Source organism: Thamnophis elegans, chromosome 13 (genome assembly GCF_009769535.1).
Source record: "Thamnophis elegans isolate rThaEle1 chromosome 13, rThaEle1.pri, whole genome shotgun sequence".
NCBI classification, from domain to species: domain Eukaryota; kingdom Metazoa; phylum Chordata; class Lepidosauria; order Squamata; family Colubridae; genus Thamnophis; species Thamnophis elegans.
This window is the reverse complement of record NC_045553.1, coordinates 16,016,103-16,030,428: the sequence shown is the minus strand read 5'-3', so window position 1 is coordinate 16,030,428 and position 14,326 is coordinate 16,016,103. Positions and strand designations below refer to the sequence as shown.

The following is a 14,326-nucleotide window of genomic DNA, read 5'->3' as shown; positions in this document are numbered from 1 at the left end:
AGCTAAAAATACCATCCTTTTATTTGAGGAAGCACCAGATGGAGCCATTCAAAGCCTCCTCACTGCTGCCCCCCACCCAGCTCCCAAGAGGAGGATGGAGGCTGTTGCATCGGCAATTCACAGCCCACTGCCTGGTTCCTGGGAAGGGTCCCATCCAGGGGTGAAATCCAGCAGCTTCTGGAGAACCTGTAGTGGAAATTTTGAATAGTTCGGAGAACCAGCAAATGCCACCTCTGGCTGGCCCCAGAATGGAGATTTTGCTGCATCCTCCCCCTGGAATGGGGTGGCAATGGCATATCCTTCCCCTGCAATGCCCACAGAACCAGTAGCAAAAAAATTTGTATTCCACCACTGGCCCAAATCAGGTCTGTTCTGATTCCAGCCCACAGATGATCCAGCAGCAGCCCCAACACACATACACCCATCTTCCTGCAGAATCTGCCCACACTTCCCAGGGATTGTGCTCCCCCCCACAAGTGAAGCCTGCCTCCCACTTTAAGGGGCAAGAGGCTTCCCAGAGGGAAATGCAGCCACCCCTCCTCCAAGAAAAGGACCTTCTGCTGAGTCCTGCCCGACTGTCCCAGTCTCAGACCCCTCCCTACCCCCCCCCCCCGGCCTGCGAGAGTCTCCGCGGAGGTCGAGAAGCAGTTATAGCGCTGGTTTAATGGAACCCCACCCTCACCCCCTCCCTGCCAGAGCCCAGCGCCAGCGCCAGGTCCCCGGAAGCCCCTCGGCCCATCCCAGGGGGACCCCATCCAAAGAGAGGCCGCAGGGTCTCCGCTGGCCTCGGCTTCCTCCTGCCCTACTGTACAGTCTGCGGGGAGCTGGCGGCTGCCTTGGGCGGCTCCGCGGCCCCCTCGCGGCCCTTCTTGCGCGGCGGCTTCTTGATGGGCGTCTTCTTGGCCGCGGGCTCTCCGGGCGCGGGGGTCGCCTCGGGGCTGCCGCCGGCGCTCTGCTTCTCCGCGCTCTTGGCCTCGGGCCCCAGCAGTTTCTGCAGCGGGGCGGAGGTGGGCAGCAACGGCTTGCCGGCCTTTTGCCCGGCGGGGGCGGCCGCCTGCTTGGCCTTCTGCGGGGGCGCCGGCTTCTCCCGCTGGGCCGGCAGAGGGCTCACGCCGTTGGGCCGCGCGGCCGTCTCGCCCCGCTGGAGGCTCTGTGTCTTTTCCTTCAGCTGCGCGGCCAGCAGCGTGGCGGCCTCGGAGAAGCCGGGCGGCGCTTTGGGCTGCGCGGGGCTCCGGAGCGCCTCGGCCGGCCGCCTCTCCGCCGCCGCCGGGGCCCCCATCCTCTTGAGCGCGGAGTGCAGGGAACCGTTGAGGTTCTCGGCGGGCTCCGGTCCGGTCCGGCTGCGCTGCCTGGCCTGAGCGAGGCCGGGCTGGCCCTCGGGGCTGCCGGGCTCCTGCGGGGGCTTGGGGGCCCTCTCCTTGGCCCGCGCGGCCTCGCCGGGGCTCCGCTTCCGCTTGGAGGGGCCGGGCCGGCGCTCCGCCTGCAGCTCGGCGGCGGCCGGCAGGGAGTTGCTCTGGGTCGCGTTGTACTTGTGGTGGATCCAGGAGACTTTGGGCTTAGTGGAGGGGTCCGGCGGGGGCGGCTTGGCCCGCTCTGGGGAGGGCGGTTTGGGCGGCCTGGGCTCCGCCGCGGGGGCCTCTTCCTCCTCCCGGGACTGCTTGGAGAGGCGCGCGATGCGGGCGTAAAGGGCGCCGCTGACGGAGCCCGAGCCGCAGGAGGAGCGCTCGCTGTCCGAGGACTTGAGCAGGGGCGCCTCGCCGCCGTCCGCCGGGCCCTCCTTCAAGACGGTGTACTCGCCCGCCTCCTCCGCCGCCGCCGCCACCGCCGGCCCCTTGCGCAGAGGCTGCGGCGCCTTCTCCAGGGTGCTGCTCGGGGCCGAGACGCGCTCCTTGTGGTCGCTCTCTGGGGAGGGAAGGAAGGGAGAGCCGTCAGGGGGGCTGGAGGCGGGGGCCATCAAGTCAACTGAGCCAAACTGCAAAGAGGCAGGGAAGACTCTCTGTCTCGTCTCCCCCCCTCTCTCTCACACACACACACAGACACACACTTTGAGGGTAGGGTAAACCTTGATCCACCCATCCCCAAAATTGCCCTCCTCCAAGCCTTTGCTTTAAAAAAAAAGAAAGAAATAAAAAGAGGTTGAGATTCTAGAAAAAAGGCAGAGAAGAGCAACCAGGATGATGGAGAGACTGGCCTGGCTAGTCTAGTGAAGAGAAGGACCAGGGGAGACATGAGAGCAGTCTTCCAATATTTGAGGGGCTGCCACAGAGAGGAGGGGGTCAAGCTGTTTCCCAAGGCACTCAAAGGCCAGACAAAATAATGGATGGGAACTGAACAAGGAGAAATTCAACCTGGAAATAAGGATGAATTTCCTGACAGTGAGAGCAATGAACCCATGGAACAGAAGTTGCCTTCCGAAGTTGTGGGAGCTTCATCACTGGAGGCTTTCAAGAAAGACTGGACTGCCCTCTATCAGAAATGGTGTAGATAGGATCTCCTGCTTGGATTGGGGGTTGGACTAGATGACCTACAAGGTCCCTTCCAACTCTTAATCTGAACCTGTCTAAGATGATTGAAGGCCTGGAGACTAAAACATGGAGAACAGTTGCAGGAACTGGGTATGGCTAGTTTAGTGAAGAGAAGGACCAGGGGAGACAGGATAGCAGTCTTCCAATATTGGAGGGGCTGCCACAGAGAGGAGGGGGTTCAAGCTATTCTCCAAAGCACCTGAGAACAGGACAAGAAGCAATAAACGGAAACTAATCAAGGAGAGAAGCAACCTAGAACTATGGAGACATTTCCTGAGAGCAATGAACCCATGGAACAGAAGTTGCTTTCAGAAGTTGTGAGAGCTTCATCACTGGAGGCTTTCAAGAAAGACTGGACTGGCAGAAATGGTGTAGGGTCTCCTGCTTTTGGGGGGGGGGGTCGCCTAGATGAGCTACAAGGTCCCTTCCAACTCTGCTAATCTGTTAATCTTTTCAGAAGTCATTGCAAGAGATCTATTGTCAGAAGGCTGCATTGGCAAAGAAAAGCCTTAGAAAATACATTGCTAGCCAGCCTGAGAATTTTCACTCCCTTCAAGGAGAAACCCCTGAAAAACCAAATCTGAAAATTCTCAAGCAATCCTTGGAGATTGCTCCCCACAGGGCTTCCTCCTTTCTAGCCCTGGAAGAATTTTGCACACCAAGCGAGTGTGACAGAGCAACCTGTGCAAAAGGAGGGATTTGGGTCCAACATTTACGTATTGAGTGCACAGAATACAGTTAGTGCTCAGGGTGGATTTTATTTCATTTTACAGAAAGGAAAGAGCTGTTCCTTTTAGCTGTTACTTAATGACTGATGTTCAAATGATTTGCACGTAGCCCAGGGTGAAGCTGTGGCCCAGGCAGAATTTAAAAATGTATGAGCAGGGCTGCTTCCTTCCCTTTAGCAAGGTGGAGCCCTTGGAAGCTGGGGTTTCCCAGGAGGATGGAGGTAGAAGCAAGAATATGGGTACACTTGTGCAGTCAAAGGCCTGCTCCCCCCCATTCTATTTGTTGGGACTACAGTAGTGGCCAAATTGTGGAAATCTTTTGGGAAAAGTGTATTTTATACTACTGTACACTCCAGATTTTTCTGATTTTCCCCAGACGTGGCTGCACCGTCTTGGGCTTCACCTGGAAATCACAAAGACTCACAACCTTATCCTTTCCTACCACCGAGGGATGCTCTCTAACCCAATGGGTTCTGCGTCAAAGAAGCAGAAGCAAATGCCTGTTATTCATATAGTTTGATGGTGAAAGGTTTCAGTATTTATTTATTTTTTAAAATAAGGGATTGGTATGCAAAATTTGAGATAAAATTAAACAGTCTGTTCATGATGCTGAACAGACTTTTAGTGTTTTGTTTTGTTTTAAAAAAATCAAGATTAGCAAACATTTCTTTTTCCAATAATGAGTCTGAGACAGCTACACATTTCCCTACAGATCCCTCCTGGCAACAGTTGAAGGCACAATCCTTCTCCGCTGCCAAATTGGAGACCACTAGATTGTGATGTTTTGGAAGGGATTTTTTTGTGTGTTCAAAATATGTGTGGCTTTTGTACCGAAAGCATTTTGAGAGGTTTGAAGTTTTTTCACCCACGGATATCATGCATATTTCCCCAACAGTTAACTCGCTTATTACATTAACTCATTACTTGGAAAAACACAATAGGTCTTTGGGTTTTTTTTAAAGCTAACTGAACACGCCAGTCATACAACACTCTAAATTCAGAAAACAAACAAGCCAACTACAAACTAACCAGGGTTAGCATATTAAAGGGTGTATCTGTGAGGACAGTCCATTTCAAGAGGCTGAAACCCAGCAGCTCTGAAAGCTGAGGGAGTAGCTGGCTGTCATGCCAGGATCTGAAGTGAGTTTGAAGGGGTGTGTGCAGAGTCAAGGGGGCACAGTGCTTAGAATGCAATACTGCAGGCTACTTCAGCTGGCTGCAGTTCAGCAGTTCAAATCTCACCAGGCTCGTGGTTGACTCAGCCTTCCCTCCTTCTGAGGTGGGTAAAATGAGGAGCCAGATTATTGGGGGCAAGAGGCTCACTCTGTAAAACTGCTTAGAGAGGGCAGTAAAGCACTGTGAAGTGATATATGTGTTAAATGTTATTGCTATTTCCTTCCTTCCTTCCTTCCTTCCTTCCTTCCTTCTGCATAGTGGTTAGAATGCAGTATTGCAGGCTAATTCTGCCACTGCCAGCAGTTCAATTCTGACTGGCTCAAGGTTGACTCAGCCTTCCATCCTTCCAAGGTTGGTAAATGAGGACCCAGATTGTCGGGGGCAAGAGGCTGACTCTGTAAACCCTTAGAGAGGGCTGGAAAGCACTGTGAAGTGGCATATAAGTCGAAGGACTACTGCTATTGTGTTTGCGTTTATGTGTCTTTTGAAAGCTGATAGCCAGGGAAGGGAAGACATCCCTCAGGCGAGGAGTGGCGACAGTGAGCTGGGCTGGGGTCAACTAGAGAGTGTGGGAAGCAAGGTTGGAGAGAGAAAGTTTGTTCTCACAGAGAGGGGGCCCTTTTCCTGTTCATGCGTGCCCCCTTCCCCAACATGTGCCAAAGCAGTCCCAGAGTTTTCATCTTGTGCGAAAGGAGCTTCTGTGTCTGCAGGAGTTAATTTCCACTGGTGGGAACATCTCTGCCTGATAATTATGGTGCTGCTTTTCTCTTTCAAAGTCATGTATGTGTGGCCCAAGAATTCTTTAGGCATTACAGGGCCCTTTGTGAAGGGCTGTTATTTGCTACAAAAGGGCTGCGGTGGAGCTGGAATCGAGTCAAATTCCTCGGCTCCATAACGGTTGCCAAAATAACAGGAGAGGAGAAATTAGGAGCTCAGATCCTATGGGGAGCTCTGACCACTGCCCAGCCATCCAAATGCAGAATGGAGACTCCAGCCTGCCTTGCTATGGCCACGGCGCACCCCTCTCATTCCAGAGAACTCCACTGGGCTTATCAGCATCCTAGTCCTCAGTTTTGCAAAGGAAAACTTGAAGTGGGTCCCGTTTGTGTTAAGGGAAAAACCTTCTGGAGATGTTTTGGTAGCCAAAATGAGAGGGCAACGAACTTCATCAGGGATACGGGAAAGTTGGGCACGTCTGTAGTATAGGTAGTCCTTGACTTACAACAGTTCACTTAGTGACCATTCAAAGTTACAACGGCACTGAAAAAATGACATGGCCTTTTTTCACAAGCTTAAGACTGAAAATCAGGCTTGTCAGATGCTCCATCTTTTCTACCCTGCTCTATGGAGTGGAGAGTTGGTCTCTGACAGAAAGCCACTTGAAGAGATGAGAAGCATTTGAAATGTGGATTGACAGGCAACTGGGTTGACAAAGTGGAGGTGATAAGCTGGCTGGGAAAGCCAAGGAAAATCATTAAAACCATAAAAAAGTGAAAGTTGGAATATTTCAGACATGGGTTGCGACACCCAGAAAAATACGGCATCCTTCCCTTAATCCTCCAGGGAAAAACTGAAGGCAAAGAAGGTCCAGGCAGAAGAAGAACATCGTGGCTTCCAAATCTAAGGGATGGTTTGGACAAAACTCAGCAGCATTTTTTCATGCGGCTGTTGACAAAAATAGGATCACCAACATGATCGCCAACAACTGATGACGGATATGAAAGGAGGAGGAGGAGGAGAAGGAGGAGGAGGAGAAGAAGAAAGGTATTTTGATTACATTTGGGGCATTATTAGACAGCAGTGGCCCAACCTTGACATTGGGTCCCCAGCAACGTGTCTGTATGTGTGTGTGTTAGTGTGTGTTTGTGTATACACTCTTACAGTTTTTTTTTGTTATCCCAACTTTTCCTAATCACCAGCCAAGGAAATGATACCCTTTGCTCTTGGTGACCACTGAGTACCGCTTTCAATGGCCAGATCTGAGTTCTCTCAAGGGACAGCTTGCGTGATCAGAGTCTGGCTTGTGCCAGGAGTTCCACTGACCTTCATGGGGCACGCAGTAGACGGGTCCTTCATCTGTGGTGTCGAACGAAGAGAAGGAGCCCCTGGATGACCAGGAGGGTGACGGCTGATCGACCACAGAAGGAGGTTCAATGAAGCTGCAGTTCAGGGTGTTCTCCAAGTCATGATGAGCCACTGCAAGACACAAAGAGGTCGGAGAAGGGAGGTTCAATCAATCAATCAATCAGCATAGAGCTGGGGTGACATGATAGTTGTCTTATTCCAAAGGTGCTTTTCCAAGAGGACGTTCTGGTTTTTCTTTGAAGACACTGGATAGAGACGTTGGACAGAGATGTCCTCTGGTTTGAAAGCAGGGTCAAGGATGCCATCTATGTCACTTCTCTTAACAGAGGGGGAGGGATACGACATCATCTGTCTCCAATCTACAATACAATCCTTTCAACAGTTCCAAGAAGACTCCACACTCATTTGCACCACTCAGGTGACCCTGAGGACACAGACGAACCTCCAAGTGGCCTCAATGGCTCACCAAATGACCAACTGTCTGCAAGGAGTATAAATCCTTCCATTCCACACCCTCCAGTCAGAGCTGAAGAAGCTTCTTGGATGAGAAGCGAAACGTCTTCAAAGAAAACCAAGAAAGTCCAGTTGCCTCTTGAAAAAAGCACCTTTGGGACAACCATGGCCTGGAGGATTGAGAATCTCCAGAGACATTCTCTGTCCAGAATGTGGACCCTGAAACCACAGATAAAGCCTCCAAGTGGCCTCAACAACTCTCAGAAAAAGTGCTAACAACCAGATGACTGAAAGGAAGATAAATCCTTCCGTCCTCCAATATTCAATCAGAACCGAAGAAACTTCTTGGATGAGAAGCAAAACGTCCTCAAGGAAAAACAAAGAAAGTCCAGCTACCTGTTGAAAAAAAAGCACCCTTGGGACAACCATGGCCTGGAGGACTGAGAATCTCCCTAGACAGGCAGTTTTCTTAGTTAACAATGAGAGATCCAACGTAGAACAAAGGAGAAATTTCCTGACGCTGAGAACAATTAACCAGTGGAATGGTTTACCTCCAGAAGTTGTGGGTGCTCCAGCATTGGAAGTTTTTAAGAAGAGACTGGAAACGAAGACTATATCCCATATGCAGCATTGTGCAAAGATTGGACTTTCAGGGGCAAAGTGTCCTTTAGAAATGTCTTTGGGCATCTATGTAACTTCTGTTGGGAACATTGAAAGCGGCCACAGACGTCCGGGAAAAGATACAACCACTTTAAAGGGGTTTGAAGTCAGATCTTTGCCAAGGCAGTGATGCACCAGGTGAGCCCAACAGAAGGGCCTCTGTGTGCAGCAAAACTTGGAGGGGAAGCGGCGTTTCCGATGCCTTCGGACCTCTGGTTCTGGGTGAGTCACTGCCAAATAAATCATGCCCAGAGTGGCTGAAGAAGACTTTCCTCTGTGGGCCTCTTGCCATCCCTGCCTGGGTGTTTATTCTGCTGCAATCTCTGGCCTGCTGTGATTCTTAGAGGGGGCAGCTTCAGTGGGGGGCTTCGTGGCTCTGAGCGCCCCCCCCCCCCAGTGGGAAGGTAGCAGGAGGCAAAGGCTGCAGGGTCTGGAATAACTGCCTTCATAGGGTGCTTCGAAGCCATCCTTCCTTTTTTGGATTGACACTAAGAAAGGATATGGCTTGGATGGGGAAGGAAGGGAGGGAAAGGAAAGGAGGGAGGGACAGGGGAGGAAGGAAGGGGAAGAGAGGGAGGAGAGAGGGAAGAAAGGGAAGGAAGGAAAGGAAGGGGACAGGGAGTGAGGGAGGGAAGGAAGGAAAGAAGCCAAAGCTCTGTCTGGAACCTCACCCCCTCTGCACTGCAGCCATGTGGATCTGGGCAATGAGAACATATGGCAGGGCCCGTGTGCCAAGCCAAACAAAGGCGCTTGGCACCAAAGCATTTCATTCTGGTGAAATAAGAGAACTCTGGCAATGTAGGGGCGCTCAGGGAGTGCCAGTTAGGGCAGGCAGAGGGAGCAATGCAGGAGGACATGGGGCTGGTCAGGCCCGAATGGCTCTGCAGGCGGCCACACTCAGCCCTCCAGAATGCAGAGCCTGGCAACTGCATGCAGAGTGCTTTAGGGGAAGGGAGCCATGGGGCAAAAACAGGACGCAGGAGAGTGCAGCATCGGGGTATGGGTCCAGTAAGCCCTGAAGCTGCTTGTTGGGGGCTTTCAGCCAAAGCACTGAGAATTAGCATCACACATAGCTGTGAAATTAAGAAACGCTTGCTGCTGGGGAGGAAAGCGATGGCAAATCTAGACAGCCTCCTAAAAAGCAGAGACATCACCCTGCCAAGGAAAGTGTGCATATAGTCAAGGCTATAGTTTTCTCAGTCGCAATGGATGGTTGTGAAGGTTGGACCATGAGAAAGGCTGAGCGCCAAAGAATTCTGAATTCTGGTGCTGGAGAAGACTCCTGCATTGAGTCCCTTGGACTGCAAGGCCATCCAACCTACCAGTCCTAGAGGAGATCAACCCTGACTGCTCTTTAGATGGGCAGATCATGAAGAGGAAACTCAAATCCTTTGGCCACCTAATGAGAAGGAAGGACTCCCTGGAAAAGAGCCTCATGCTGGGAACGATGGAGGGCAAAAAAAGAAGAAGGGGACGGCAGAGAACGAAGTGGCTGGATGGAGTCACCAAAGCAGTAGGCATGAGTTTAAATGGACTCCAAAGGATGGTGGAGGACAGGAAGGCCTGGAGGAATGTTGTCCATGGGGTCGCAATGAGTCAGACACAACTTCGCAGCTAACAACAACAACAACAACAACAGCTGTGAAGCCCAGTTTACAAATCTGGGTGTTTGAATCTGCACGGCACATGAGCCCAACCTGAAACCAACAGTCCATATTTGGGGTTTTTTTGCCATCCCAAGAATCCTGTAGGAAAGAGGAAGTGAGTGGAAGAGGGAGCAAGCCAGTCTACATAAAACATAGAATCATGGGGCTGGAAGGGACCTCAGAGGTCTTCTAGTCCAACCCCCTGCTCAAGGCAGAAGTCCTTATAATACCCCAGACAAATGGTTGTCCAATCTTGTCTTGAAAAATCTCCATCACAACTCTGGGAGGCAAACTATTCCAATTGCTAAGTTCTTCTTGGTGGCAGGAATTTCGCCTTCCTTCTTTTTTGCATCTCTCTTTAACAAGTTTCCACCCATTGCTTCTTGTCCTGCCCAGAGGTGGGTGCCTACTGGTTCGGCCCAGTTTGGCTGAGTAAGTAGTAACTTGGCCAGCCACACCCCTGAACCATAGGCGGCACCATCTGGTTTTTTGCTTCTGTGCATGCGCACATAGCGTCCATTAAGTGCCCCCTGAGCAAACCAGCAGTAGAAGAAGCCAGAACCCACCCCTGGGCCTGCCCTCTGGTATAAGTCAATCCCCTCTTCTCGGTGATAATCCCTCAAGTAGTACCAAAGCTGCTTTTTTCAACAGGCAACTGGACTTTCTGGTTTTTTCTTTGAAGACGTTTCGCTTCTCATCCAAGAAGCTTCTTCAGCTCTGACTGGATGGCAGGGAATAAAAGGATTTAAGTTCCCTGCAGACAGCTGGTCATTTGCATCCTTTTAGAGGGTGGTTGAGGCCACTTGGAGGTTTTATCTGTGTCCTCAGGGTTACCAGAGTAGTGCAAATGGTCTGCAATTTTTCCTCTGGAAATTCATTCAAACAGATAACAGGACACGCAGGAGTATAAATCCTCCCATTCCCCACCCTCCTGTCAGAGCTGAAGAAGCTTTTTGGGTGAGAAGCAAAACATCTTCAGAGAAAAACCAGAAAGTCCCAGTTGCGCTTTTGGGACAACCATGACTGAAGGACGGAGAATCTCCATAGACAATCCCTGAAGTTCTGTACTGGAAGACAATTATTTCTTCTCTTCCGATCCTTCTCTTCTTCGGAGTACAAATATCAAGGGCCCCCTCAACCCTTCCTCATATGATTTAGTCCCCAGACCTTTTATTATCTTTCTGGCTCTTCCCTGCACAATTTCCAGGCTCTGTGGCTCAGCACGTCTTGGGACACACAGCTAGCGAGTCTCAACAGTTTACATGGTTCCGGTATAGTTTGAGTTGCTTTACACCATGGTTCAGTCCTGGTTTATTGAATCAATCCCCACTAGCAAGCTTCCCACAACATGAAAACCCATCTCCTATGGTTTGCAGACTGCAAGAGGCAGGCCCCATTTCAGCTGAGCATGTTGCTGGAATCCAGCTGGCTCGTCTCAGTATTTTGCACAGCCTGGAGATGCAGTTGTTGTGGCTCCTGTCTCTTCATTTCCTGGATGGAGCATCTGGCTAGCAGCTGCTGGGAAGCAGGGTTTGAAAGGAGCTGGCTCAATTGGACCAGGTTCATCTAAATCAGGGGTATCCAAACTTGGGAACTTTAAGACTTGTGGACTGCTGGCTGGGGAATTCTGGGAGTTGAAGTCCATAAATCTTAAAGTTCCCAAATTTGGATACTCCTGATCCAAATCCTGGTCTGAGGATGGGCAGCGGGACTAGCCGGGATGCTCCATTTCTAAGCAATGCACCTTGGATTGTGTGGCCCAATTGGTCTCTGCTTCTGGAGTGCCAGCAAAGAACACAACTGCACGACAGAGGCCAAGGGGAAAGCTCTCGCTGCCATTGTTTATACAAAATCTCCAAGCAGCAGTCAAGGCCAGGAAGTGCAGACACACAGACTCATTCAGTCCGAGTCTCTCCTTCGGAGAAAGGGCCTCTATGCTGGCGAGGGGAGGGAAGCCAGACCCAGCGTGCTACTGTAAACACAGCTCCAAGGATCATTTTGGGAGGAAAACGTTCCAGGGGCTTTGGCGCTGCGGCTTTCAGGACCTTTCCCAACGAGATTTGGAAAAAATAGAATAGAATGAGTTGGAAGGGACCTTGGAGGTCTTTTAGTCCTACCCTCTGCCTAAGCAGGAAACCCTATACCATTTCAGACAAAGGGTTGTCCAATCTTTTCTTTAAAGCTTCCAGCTTCCAACTTCATTGTATTTAACTACAATGACAATAAAGATTATACTTATTCAGTATTGGAGCATTCACAACTTCTGGAGGCAAGCTGTTCCACTGATTAATTGTACTAACTGTCAGGAAATTTTCTCCTCAGTTCTAAGTTGCTTCTCTCCTTGATTAGTTTCCACCCATTGCTTCTTGTCCTGCTCTCAGGTGCCTTGGAGAATAGTTTGACTCCCTCTTCTTTGTGGCAACCCTTGAGATATTGGAACACTGCTGTCATGTCTCCCCTAGTCCTTCCTTTCATTAAACTAGACATACCCAGTTCCTGCAACCGTTCTTCATATGTTTTAGCCTCCAGTCCCCTAATCATCTTTGTTGCTCTTCTCTGCATTCTTTCTAGAGTCTCAGCATCTTTTCTACATCATGGCGACCAAAACTGAATGCCATATTCCAAGTATGGTGTTACGGAGGGCAAATATGGCCAGCTCTGAGGTTTATGATGCCACCGGATTAAGGCCAAAGGGAGGTCCAGAGATTGCTGTGTCCAGAGGCAAAAGGAGAGGCCATATGCATCACACAAGGACTATCAGAACAGTAAACCAAGACACTCCTGAGATTGTCAAAGCAGAAATTACAGATTGACATTCTAGAACTGGAATGGAATGGGTCACTTCACACCAAAAAAACTTTAGAAGAAGATAGAATGAATGAGCTGGAAGGAACCTTGGAGGTCTTCTAGTCCAGCCCCTTACTCAAGCAGGAGAACCTCTACCATTTCAGATAAGTGGATGTCTAGTCTCTTCTTAAACACCTCCAGCAATGAAGTGCCTACAATTTCTGGAGGCCATCTGTTCCACTGGTTAATTGTCCTCACTGTTAGGAAGTTTCTCCTTAATTCCAAGTTGCTTCTCTCCTGATTAGTTTCTTTTTTTGCCTTCTGGTGCTTTGTAGAATAATTTGACCCCCTCTTCTTTGTGGCAGCCCCTCAAATACTGGAATACTACTGTCATGCCACTCCTAATTCTTCTTTTCTTCACATCTTCTATTATGGGCCAAGAAAAAAATGATAGGAAAGAAGGAACAGCCATCTTTATAACCCAAAGGGTTGAGGTTGCTGTCAGCTGCAACTCAAAATGAGAGAAAGATCTCAATTCTGTTCCCAGGTAAGTCAACCACAGCAGGTGTTCAAAGTCCGTGCTCCAGTTGCAGGTGCAGAGGCAGCAGGAACTGAGCGCTTCTAGGAGGCCTCACAGCATCTTGTCAAAGTAGAACCAAATAACATTCCTACTGATGATGGACAAACACAGGTAGTCCTCGACTTACAACAGTTCATTTAGTGACCGTTCAAAGTTACCATGGGGCTGAAAAAAAGTGACTTATGACTGTTTTTCATAGTTAGGACTTTTGCAGCCCATGACGGTGTGATCAAAAATTCAGACGCTTTCCAACTGCTTCATACTTATGAGCGTTGCAGCATCCCGGGGTCATGTGATTCCCTTTTTGTGACCTCCTGACAAGCAGTCAAGATTCACAAGTACACCACCAGATTGCTAACTTATCAACTGCGCTTAACAAAGGTGGCAAGAAATGTCGTAAAATGGGGCAAAACTCACTTTAAAAATGTCTCACTTAACAACAGAATTTTTGCCCTCCACAGTGATCGTAAATCGAGGGCTTTCTGCAGAATGCTAAAATTGGAAGTAAAATAGCATCTGAAATAATAGGAATATTTGACGCGATTTAGTGACTGAAGCAGAAGACAGATCCATTGTGTTCTGCCAAGAAAATCCAGTAGAGCAGTGGTTCCCAAACTTGGCAACTTTAAGACTTGTGGACTTCAACTCCCAGAATTCTCCAGCAGGCAGAGCTGGAGAATTCCGGGAGTTGAAGTCCACAAGTCTTAAAGTTGCCAAGTTTGGGAACCACTGCAGTAGAGCAAACACTGACAGCAACTTAAAAGAAACACGGACATCATTGGATGGAAAACACAAACATCAAACTGAGGAGCTGCTTTGCAGGCGAAGATGGAAAAGCTCCGTTTAGTCAGCAAAAGGAAACAAAGAAAGAAAGAAAAACCAGGCATTGACTATTGTTCAGATCCCAAGTTTCCTAAAACTAAAGAAACTTAAAACTGAAGGAAACAAATTTATCAGGCCAATCTTTTTAACAATATACCACAGCAGCGAAAACAAAAACTAGATTTAATGGGTTGGATTTGATAAAGAGATTTCTGGGACAACTCAGACTGAAAGACACACGGCTCTTAAAGATGAAACAAATAAAAATAGCCTGGAAGCAAAAAGAGAGAAAATGGCTATCTGCTGATTTTGTGAAAATAAAAGTGAAAAGTAAAATACAAAGAATCTGTATCCCAACTAAATGCTTAATTCCAGAAAAGAACAAGGAGAGACAGGGAAATAAAGATTTTGTACTGCACTGTATATTATCATGATACATGTAAACTAAAGTGATTCAGTACATTAATCATTAAAAGTATATTAATAATTAATTATATTAAGGGCTGCCATAAAGAAGAGGGGGAGGTGTCAATGGATGGAAACTAATCATGGAGAGAAACAACATGGAATCAAGGAGAAACTTCCTGACATATTCACTTAACAACTGTATTACTAACTTAACTGCAGTGATTCACACAACAACCATGGAAGAAAGGTCTTATAATGGGGCAAAACTCACTTAGCAAATGTCTCAGTAATAGAAATGTTGGTCTCAATTGTGGTTGTAAGTTGAGGACTACCTGTATAAGGTTCTCACTGGACATCAGAGTGTCTCATGCATTTGTTTCCTCTGATAAAACTCTTATTTTCGTCCTAATAAACAGCTCTGGGGATTTTATCCTTTGAATTAGCTATTTCCAGATA

At 48.9% G+C, this 14,326-nt stretch overlaps 1 protein-coding gene across 1 annotated transcript in view; it reads right to left on the bottom strand.

Moving 5' to 3' along the window:
• Positions 1-267: 267 nt before the first annotated feature.
• Positions 268-14,326, bottom strand: part of SCARF2 (scavenger receptor class F member 2) — a 62,471-nt gene continuing 48,412 nt past the window's right edge. Inside the window, exons 10-11 of the mRNA XM_032230130.1 lie at positions 6,473-6,625; positions 268-1,902 (exon numbers count right to left, since the gene is read on the bottom strand). Of these exons, the coding sequence (XP_032086021.1) occupies positions 803-1,902; positions 6,473-6,625 (1,253 nt within the window). The 3' untranslated portion in view covers positions 268-802. The remainder of the gene's footprint in view (positions 1,903-6,472; positions 6,626-14,326) is intronic.